This window comes from Arachis ipaensis, chromosome B05 (genome assembly GCF_000816755.2).
Source record: "Arachis ipaensis cultivar K30076 chromosome B05, Araip1.1, whole genome shotgun sequence".
Lineage (NCBI taxonomy): Eukaryota > Viridiplantae > Streptophyta > Magnoliopsida > Fabales > Fabaceae > Arachis > Arachis ipaensis.
The window spans coordinates 66,554,704-66,565,359 of record NC_029789.2 but is presented as its reverse complement, the minus strand read 5'-3'; the positions used below and the strand labels follow the sequence as shown (position 1 = coordinate 66,565,359).

General features: G+C 32.5%; 1 protein-coding gene across 4 annotated transcripts; it reads left to right on the top strand.

Annotated features, from left to right (window-relative positions):
* LOC107643669 lies at nt 3,247–9,121 on the top strand. 4 transcript variants are annotated; one of them, XM_016347385.2, is made up of 13 exons: nt 3,247–3,442; nt 4,144–4,393; nt 5,138–5,347; nt 5,645–5,725; nt 5,809–5,895; nt 5,976–6,071; nt 6,528–6,581; nt 6,675–7,104; nt 7,224–7,298; nt 7,387–7,615; nt 7,799–7,847; nt 7,920–7,959; nt 8,226–9,121. In XM_016347385.2, exons 2-13 carry the CDS (start codon nt 4,151–4,153, stop codon nt 8,366–8,368), a joined length of 1,737 nt encoding a protein of 578 aa, XP_016202871.1. In that variant the 5' UTR covers nt 3,247–3,442; nt 4,144–4,150; the 3' UTR covers nt 8,369–9,121. The 4 variants fall into 4 exon arrangements, with proteins under 4 accessions (XP_016202871.1, XP_020979633.1, XP_016202870.1 ...); XM_021123974.1 differs by having other exon boundaries at nt 7,188–7,298; XM_016347384.2 differs by having other exon boundaries at nt 7,185–7,298.

The following is a 10,656-nucleotide window of genomic DNA, read 5'->3' as shown; positions in this document are numbered from 1 at the left end:
ATAAAAAATTTATATTTAAAGTATTTTTTTATTTTTATTCATAATTCTAATAAATAAAAAAAATAAATTATTTTTTAATTTTATATTCCTAATAGATAAAAAATATTTTGTTTTTTAAATTTTATATTCAATTTATTAAATTATCTTTAATTTTAAGACTTTTTTAAATTATTAATGTATACTTTTATTATATCTTCTTATTGTATCACACACTATTATTTTCTCTTACTATTATTTCTATCGCACACTATTATTGCCTTATTCTCCTTTTTCATTTTCTTCTTCTCCTCACACCTTCTCTTCACCCAATCGTAATTAATTATCACAAAGTACTATATATTATCGTAACTTTCAATCTTGTCTATCACTTTGATCTATAATCATTTATTATGTTAACTTTTATGAGTCGTTGAAGTGTTGTTAAAATAATTGGTTTTTGTGTCTTCTGAATATCTAAATGTATAAAAACAATAGTTTTTTCTTGATGTGGATTTTAAGTTGTCTTATTATTCTATTAAAAAAATGTACGACATAAAACATTCAAAATTTTTGCTCAAATTATCAAAATTTGATGTTAGTAATCTTTAAAAATAATATTAAAATATATTATTTTAACTAATATAATAAAAATAGTACATTATTGTAAGTTTTTAACTAATAATTATAAGTTGTACGTTTGTTTTATTTGTAAATTAATTAAACTATATTTTATTATTTTATTTTGCATGTTTTGAAACAATGCGATCCTACTATAAGGATGATATTAATTTTTATAATCTAATACGAACCTTCTTACTATTTTGTTTGTCACTTAAATACTATCCATAAAAAATAGTTAGTTAAAGTGAAATACTGTGTAAAGAGAGTAAAATTTTTTTTTTGAATTCAGAGTTCTAATATGTTTCTTAATCATCACTTGATTTAACTCATATTTAATAGGTTAAAAAATTCTCTCTCTCTCTTATATTCTTAACTTCTTCTATAATAAATTTTTTACATTATCTAATACATAAAATGTCACATCCTTACATTTATCTTAAAAGTTAAAAGTTAAAAGTAAATTATATTAGTATTTTTAATAAAATTAAAATAAAAAGATAAAAAATTACTGAAAAGAATAATATTAAGTTTGAGTTATGCTATGTGTACACCAAAGTCCGCCACCAATATAAAATACAGGCTAAAATACAAATACACATTCAAAATAAATTAAACTACACATGTATTTATTATACACAAATACATTGGTAGCTGATTTTGGTGTACAAATAGTATTTTTGATTAAATTTTATGTTCTTTTGTATCAGAATATTACAATTTATTAGATTATTAGATTATCTTTGTACTACAAAACAAAAAATAAAATTCTATATCTTCTTGTTGTTACTTATTTTACTTTATTTTTATTACAGTTTATTGTATTATTATATTATTTTTGTATTATATAACAAAAAGTGAAATTCTATATCTTCTTGTTGTTATTTATTTTAGTTTATTTTGGCTCAGTTTGGTAAGTAAACTGAAGAGAAAGGAAAATGAAGGTGAAAGTTATGCGTGAAATAGATAATTGTAGTAAAACGGTATAAAATTTGCAATTGTAGTGAATGGAAGCGAGGAAAAGATGGAGGTGATACAATGACGATATTAAAAGAAGGAGAATGATGGCAACAGTAATAATATAGAAAAATGCACCTAATGGTGAGAGGAGAAGCACTAAAAAATAAAAATTGAATAATGAGATCAACTATTGGTATAAAGTACTCACATAAAGAATATACCCAAAATAAAACAATAAGATCGATAAAAATTTATTTATCACCCATAATTATTTTTTTTTTCCTTTCATACATGGCGTCCAAAATCAACATTTAGCATAGTCACTGTCTAGTTCAGAAAATCACAAAAACTTATCCAAATAATTGTTACATACAGAGAAGCACATTCAGAATTGGGAAGAGAAATAAGAAAAATTGAAAACAGATAAAATTAATAAACGGATAAATTATTGGAATAAAGAATTGAAGAAGAGGTTACTCCGTATCGACATTATATATTGTTATAGATTTCTATTTGCCTGTTCTAATTGTAGTCAATCAGGCTACTCTTGTATTTGTGGTACCTCCACTTGTGTCTGTCATTGGAGTTGGAATTGAAGTTGTATCAGTTGATATGGCAACTTGTTTTCTTGTCGAATCATCTCCGGATAAGTTGCACGTCTTCTAGTTAGGTGTTGCTGTCTTTGTTCTTCGGTCATTTTCTGTCTTCTTCGCCGTTCTGTCCAAGTGGTCGACGTTGACGTAATTGTTGATTTCGTGATAGCAAGATGCAGAGAAGAAAAATATTTGTGAGACCAAAATTGAAAGTGAAAGAGTAATTTAATTTTCTTGGGAGTTAAGTACACTGAAGGTGGATCAGTTTTTTATTGAAAGTGGGTCAGTTTTTAAATTGAGTACGTAGTGGTAGCAGTTTTTTTATTGGAAATAAATTAGTTTTAAAATATGTCGTGGGGTTAAAAGTGAATTAGTTTGATACTCTGTTGGGATAAATATTTTTTGATAAAAATATAAAAAAATGGAGGATGTAGTAACAGTTTGTTATATTGAATTCCGTATTTAACAAACTTAAAAAAAATAGGGATAAAATAGAGAGAAGAAATTGGGTAAAATAGGGATATAGATTTGATTAAGGAGTACTCTTCTATATGTAATTTTTTTTAAATATAAACAATAGACATCAGAAAAATATATAAATCGTGTATTGTAATTTAATTAATTGGTATAGATTTAATTAAGAGTACACGTTTATATGTAATTTTTTTAAGATAAACAATAGACATTAGAAATATTTAAACCGTGTATTGTAATTTAATTAAACTCTGTCCTAGGTAAAAACAATTTAAAAAAATAAAAAAATTAAATACGTAGTAACAGTTTTTTTTTTCATTAAAAGTGAAGTGGGTAAAATATTTTCTTGAAAAAAAAAAGAAAGAGGGTAAAATGGGAAGAAGGAATTGAATACCAAACTCCTATATCCTCATTAAAAAAAAGAAAAAGGATAAAATGGAAAGAAGGAATTGGATACCAAACTCCTATATCCTCATTATATATTGGTATAGAATTAAAAAAAGAAAGAGGGTAAAATGGGAAGAAGGAATTGGATACCAAACTCCTATATCCTCATTATATATTGGTATATATATATTGGTATATTATATATTGGTATATATATTGGTATATATATAAAGAAATATCTGGAACCTTCTCCTGACTTCTGCGTCAGCGGATGCGTTCATCTCCTGTCGTCTCCCATTACCAATTATTCTTCATTCTTCATTCGTTGACCTTCCCTTACTTTTACTCCCTCTTAGATCAATTTTCTGACCAAATTTCTCAATATTTTCATTATCCTATCCCGTTGTGTTCTTCTACTCCTGCAGCTTCAGGTAATTCCATAATCTCCCTTATTGTTCCGCACCACCCATTTCAACTGTTATCCTCTGAATAAATTATTATCTGTCTGTTTTTCTCTATTCGTTTTTACTTTTGACTGATAACTGATTGTTTCGAAGTCGTATTTTTTTCTTTCGTTTTATCCGTTTGTGGTTTAGGATGGCATCGTATGAGTTTTCGAATTTCCAGAATTTCGTTGTGGAAGTTGAGAGAATTTCTTTGAAAAAATTTGTTGTATGGTTAAATTGTGCGAAATATGGTTGTCGATGTGTCCCGACATGAAGTGGTTAAGTTAACACCATTATGAATTATGGCTTATGCGCTTGAATTTGTTGAAATTTCCCCGTGTTGGATCCTTCATCTTTTATTGAATTTTATTCAAAGAAACTCGAACCTTGGCAGATATAAAAAAGGAGGATTTGGTGCTGGGTTTCGGAGGTATCGCTATTTCTGTACCCTTAGTTTTTGTGAGGATAGCGATACCTGCTGTTGTACTGTTTTGGTTGAAATAAAACAGAAATATGAACAATTATATTTTTACTCTCAGATTACCAAGTACTTTTACAGGCCAACTAGTTCCTTATTAAAAACAATGACTTTAATGAGTAATATCGTCATTTTGGGTCACTCTTTGGACCTCCAACTGTATAACTACTCGAAAATAATTAGATCGTGTTGACATTTGATTACTTAGATCAAACATGGAAACTCTGTCAAGCCTTTTTAAAATCTCGGTTACATGGAGGGGAAAGAAGTTTGCTGTGGAGATGAATTCAGGTGCCACTGTGAAGGACCTAGGGCAGGAAATGCAGAAATTAACAAATGTCCAAGAAGATACTATGCGGTTCATTGTTCCACTGAGCTCTGGGAAAAACTCAAAGCTTCTGGCTCCATTTTCTGTAGAGTATGCTTGTTTAAGTTTGCTGGAAACTGCCATTACTGAGGTAATAAACGCTTTTAGTCTTATATGTGCCTTATGATCTTAGAATGATATGGTTCTTATATGCTATTCTCCCAGCTATATTGTATCCATTTCTTCCATCTTTGTGTTTTTGTGAAAAATTCATGCCGCAATTGGATTGAATTTTTCCATGGAGTGAGGAAAAAGCAATTGTGTTGTTATTACCTTTTTAGGTTATTTGAATTGATCATTCTTATGGTTAGCATAGCTGTAAAATGTGAAGTTACTTTAGAGTGGCAATGATATGCTTATTATTAAACCCTGCTCCCTTTTTAACAAAATCCCAATTAATTTCTTCTTAAGTATTAGAAGTTTAATTTACTTTTAAGTAAAAGGATCTTCTTTATTTACTTTGGAGAACAACCCATGTATGCAATTTTAGGCTATTGGCCCATCACCATGGAATTTTGGCCCTTCACATTTCAACCCAGAAAAGCAAAGCATGGACCACCATTTTTGCTTGTGAGTTTCTTGAATTGGAATGGGATGGGATATGATTTGGATACTCCATGTTAAATAGAGGGAATGAGTTTATTCTTCTAATACTTTCTAATTGTTAAATAAAAAAGTATTAATTATTTTTTCAAAAAATTCAAGGCATTGGTTGTACTTATATAATATTAATTTATGCTTGAATTTATCCATATAATACTGTTATGGATGATGGTTGTATTGGATTAACTTTTTATGGCTTATTGTTCCCTAATTTTCCGTGTTTCCTCCTTAGGCCAAGACAATTAAAATGATGGGTGTGTCATCAAATGAAGTTGAAGAAGTTCTTCAAAATGCAAAAGCAAATTTCAGAATTGCTGGATTTGAGGACGAGGAGAAGAGAATGAAACAGAGGGTTTCACATGGATCTCGTTTTTCATTGAAACTTCCACAAGGTCCTTATATTTTTTGTGAATTTCGGACATTTGAAATTCCAGGAATAGAGGTATTGTTCTATTATTATTATTATATGATCATTTTTCTTTTTCAAGAATAAAGCTTATATCTCTGAAATTTGTTCTTTATAGTTTTGCTGTTGATTTTACTGTCTCAGTATCTTGCTTTTGGATTAGGAAAGTGTTTGCTATGCATTAGACACTTTGCCAAGCTTCTTTATTGTGTTAATAACTTAATATTGAATGATTTCCCATTATATTCTTTGCCACACATCTCATAACATGAAATTCCTAATTGTGGTTTTCTCAACTGATTATGGATGAACTCTGTGTTTTCTTGTCTTCAGCTGAATCCTCCCCCCTCTGAGGCACTTAAAAGAATGCACATGCTTGCTGCAGATCCTGGAATTATTGCAGTCATGAACAAGGTACATTTAAGAGATTTTCAGTATATGAATGCATTCTAATTACAACTTGGGGCATGTTCTGACAAATGTAATACATATTACAGCATTGTTGGTGTGTAGGAATAATGAGTGAGATGGCTCCCGTTGGTTATGTTGGCAAGAGTCCAAAATGTCTTCTTGGTTTGAACAAGGTAACGGCTTTTTCGGTATAGGAAGCAACCATCATTATTCTTTTGTTGATCTCATTCCTTCTTTTCATTGTTCTTTACAGAATCAGGGAGAGGAGATATCATTGCGTCTTCGAACGGACGACCTCAAAGGTTTCAGGAAGTATGAAAGTATCAAGAAAACACTACTGCATGAACTTGTAAGTTACATAACATAGAGAAGTATATACAACATTCAAACAGCCATAAATATCTCTTCTGTAGCTGCAAATATTGCACAGTCCCTCGGTAAAAGTTTGTTCAGTTCCTTATATTTTAAGAATGATCTTAAAGTTTAAAAACTTAAAAAGAGAAAAATATCCTTTATCCTTGTGACAACAGTTAGTTACACTGTTTTTTATTATTTAAGGAAAATTCTGTTCCTACAACCCAAATCTATAACTCAACCAGACAGTTATTTTAGATGAGGGACTAAAATCAATTTTCTTTTGAGCTACCAGAAAAGATTGCTAATTTTATGTAACGTTCATTTGTGAAAACTATGCTGGGCTTCTTACTCAAATGTTCCTAAAATAAAAATACAAAGAGAAAGTAGTGTGCTTTTGTCCATTTGACAACAATGGTTGTGGAACTATCTAACTCACTATTTGTTTCAGGCTCACATGATACACACTGAACATGATGCAAACTTTTATGCTCTAAATAAGCAGGTGTGTGTACCTGCTTAAATACTTGTCTGTCTGTCCATTTTTCTTTTGCTTTGTATTAGGTACTGTATGTTAATTTAATTTGCCTAATTGCAGTTAAATCAAGAAGCTGCTAATTTGGATTGGACTAGATCTGCAAGCCACACTCTGAGTGGAGTAAGGAATTCTGAAATCCATGAAGAAGATTTTATAGGCGAAAGTAGCAATGTTCACCAGAAGCTTGGAGGTAACAGGATAGATCAGCTGAGAAGTGCCCGTGAATCTTCTATCAGTGCTGCTTATCTTCGGATGGCTAATGTTTCTCTCAATAAGTCAGGAGGTTCTGAAGTATATCAAGAGCTGGATCCCGATTATTCTAGCGTTCATGCAAGTGAAAATCTTGATCATATGATATCCATTTCCAAAGAAATCGTAGCTAATGACATGCCCATCCTTGTTGAGAAAGGACTTAGCAGTGAACCTGACGCACATGATCATACTATTAAAGGAATGAAGCAGGAGCCTGATCCAGATGATTCTGATCATGGTAAAACTGTTAATTATGATTTTTCTTTTAGGATATATTGGTATCAGAACTGTATTTCAACAAAAACCAATTGATTTTAGGAGAGACTTTGCATACTCAGACCAGTGACATGTATTCAGCTACAATGCATGTATCTAGAGAACCTGATCCGGATGATTCAGAATCTTCTTTGAAGTCAGTTAATGCAAGTCAAGGTAATTCTTCCCCTGACATGAGTATTCTTGATAGGCTTATCCTGTCAATGATTTAAAAGAACCTGTTGGTGAACTATATTTTATGCAGATACAAGTAACATGGCTGAACATGACCCCGGCGATCTTGTCTTTCCCACTCCAAGCTTTTCTACAATGCAGATCGATGAGCCAGATCCTGATGACCAAGAATTTCAGAGGATTAATGATCCTGTAACTGCTGTTTGTAACCGTTTACAGACGGCCCTGGAAATTCTGAGAGGTGAAGCTACTCCAATGCAAACTGCTTCAATTGTCCAAACTCTCCTGAAAATAGTCAGGTATGCTTATTCAAGATTATATGATCGTTGATATCATTTGTACCTTTTAGCTGAATAGGCTTCCATATTCTTTAAGGAATTAGATTAAAATGTCTTGTCTTGGAAATACTTATGGCAAATTTATGGATAGTCAGTTATGACAGCATCATGTTATCCATTGATCATGTTTGGTATCCATGGCAGTAATGTAATTGAACACCCTGAGGAGATGAAATACAAGAGGTTGCGGAAGGTACATTCTGTGTTAACTTTAGTCATCGTGCTTTTGGCAATGCTTCATCCTAATATTTCCTGTATCCTGCAGGCTAATCCAGTCATTGAGAGGAATATCATTGGTAACAAAGGTTTGCACCTAGACTCTCCACTTTAATTCTAGCATGCCTGATGTGTACAAGTACCACTTAGACAAAAATTTTCCTGTGTGCGCATGAGATTTTATCTCCCATTTATAGATATCATTTATAGATATAATTACGACACGTTTGGAGAGTTGTTTCTATATATAGCTGCAAAAGAAATACTTAAAGTGTATGAAAAGCAAGTAAGCAACTTTTGCAGAGTTTCATTCTGAATGGGGTTGCTAACTTTCTAAATTTTGAATGCTACACAGCTGCCTTGGAAATTCTCTTTCTGGTTGGCTTCAGTGAAGATGTCATAATGGACAATCTTGGGAAGCCAGAAGTGTATTTGGTGCTGAAGCGGAATGACCCTGGCTTGTTGTGGCTGGCAAAATCCACCCTTCAATCCTGCTAGCCCATAACACAGTAAGAAAAGTTGTGATTGGAAAGAGAATAGCTATATTCATGTCCAAAAAATTATATGCTAGCGCTCTGCAAATAAGATGGCCATTGTGTTGTATTTAGGTGGAGTTAAGTCCCAAAGTGTCGTTTCAAATTGGCCGAATGCATTAAATTAGTCGTCGAGATTCCAATTGCACTAATTTCACCCCTTAGATTGGCAAAAGTGCATTATGTTAGTCTCCCAACCTTTTTCCATCAAGGGACTCATCATGCTGTAGGGATAACGTAGTGCACTTTTGCAGATCTCAGGGATGCAATTGGTGCAATTAAGATCTCGAACACCATTTTAATGCATGAAGCCAATCTTAAGGATTACTTTGGAGCTCAATCTATTTAGGTGAGGGGAAATATATATATGTATATGTATTGAATTGTAAAGCCCATTCGGATGTACTGTAAATAGAAGGATTATGTTTGTGACATTGAAATATTGGGCACTGCAAGGCTTGGTTTAGTGGCATTTGTATATGTCTTGCTAGAGTTTATCACGGTTTAAATCCTAGCTATGACTAAAAAGTGGTTATATAGAACCTATGACAGGGTGTGTGTGTTGTGAGGGTGTAAGTTGACAATATATATATCTTGAGGGAAGAAAAGTGGATTATATCTTTACTGCAAGGAAGAATAGATTTCCTGTTGGTCACTGTACGACGTAAAATGTTATATTTTTATGATTATTACAAATAGATTGTATTATTTGAGAAAATCACTTCCCGTGTGCAGCAGACAATTAGCCTATGTGCAAGTCAATTTTATATGCCCATCATCCATGTACATTTGTCATTGTTAATTTTCAAAATGAGTGAAGTGTCGTTTTTGTCTCTAATGTTTGGGATAAGTTTTAAAATTGTTCTTAACGTTTAAATCGTTTTATTTAAGTTTCTAAAGTTCTAAAATTGTTTTAATGTTTTTCTGTCATTAGAGATTTGTTAACAGAATTAACGGTGAGACAAAATTAAGATGATTTTGAAAGATTAAAGACTTAAAATAGGACAAAAATGTTGGGACAAAAACAATATATTATTTTTAGAAGAATTATCAAATCAAGGAAAATAAAAGTAAATTTAAATAGAATGAATTACATTACGAATTTAAAATTTTTATTCATTATAAAATACTTCTAAAATGAATGGTAAATAAATTTTTGGAAAAAAAAATGAGTATGATACATATATAATAAAGTTAAANCACATTACTTTCATTCTATGTAAATTTATTTTTGATTTAAAACAAAATTAAAAAATAAATTAAATAATTATCTATCGTAAAAAATATTGAAATTATGATTAAATGAGAGGTAAATCAAGTATCAAATTGAAAACTGATCAAAAGGCAAGCTTAGCATGAAGAATGGAGTGCCAAAGGACACAAGCATCAATCCATGTTAGCCATGTATAGAAGGAGGTGTGACACACCTTGGAGAGCTAAAACAGGGGCACGCCACACCCTAAATCAGGAAGCAGGGGCGTGCCACGCCTTGGAGGAAGGAAGCAGGGGCGTGCCACGCCCCATAACAATTGAACCTGGCGTGCCATGCCAGGCACTATGCATGGCACGCCCTAACACAACCAAAGCGAAGCGTGCTATGCCCTATGTAATCAAGCAATGGCATGCCACGGAAGCGTGCCATGCCTTGGACCAAGAGAAGCCCCTGGAGCAATTCAACAAAAACGCCCTAGTTAATTCCAAGCCCACAAGGAGGGCGTGCCATGTGAAGAATTGGGGGTGCCATGCCCTAACCAAGAGAAGCCCTTGGAAGCACTTCAAGATGAAGGGCGCGCCACGCCAAGGGTTGGGCGTGCCACGTCCTAACCAATCAAGAGAGGGTGTGCCTCACCCTAGCCTAATTTCAACTCCTGGGAGTGTTGTCCAATTCAGGCGTGCCACGAGGAGTCATGGACATGCCATGCTAGGCCCAAAATGTCTTGTCCGGTGTTGATTCCTTCAAAACCCAACCTTAAAGATTTGAACCAATCAAGAGAGGGTGTGCCTCACCCTAGGCTAATTTCAACTCCTGGGAGTGTTGTCCAATTCAGGCGTGCCACGAGGAGTCATGGACATGCCATGCTAGGCCCAAAATGTCTTGTCCGGTGTTGATTCCTTCAAAACCCAACCTTAAAGATTTGATTTCAATTTGAAGATTGACAAAAATTCTGTAGTTAATTAGTTTTGATTTTCTTTTGATTCTGTTTTGAAATTTAAGATTTGAATTAGTTAGAGATTATCTTAATTATTTTGATT

Excerpts from the sequence above, each read along its gene's own strand:
- LOC107643669 (XM_016347384.2), top strand. The coding sequence starts at position 4,151 with ATGGAAACTCTGTCAAGCCTTTTTAAAATCTCGGTTACATGGAGGGGA. Across the intron at positions 5,726-5,808 it reads TTATTGCAGTCATGAACAAG|CATTGTTGGTGTGTAGGAAT; the intron begins GTACATTTAAGA and ends TACATATTACAG. Across the intron at positions 5,896-5,975 it reads GTCTTCTTGGTTTGAACAAG|AATCAGGGAGAGGAGATATC; the intron begins GTAACGGCTTTT and ends TGTTCTTTACAG.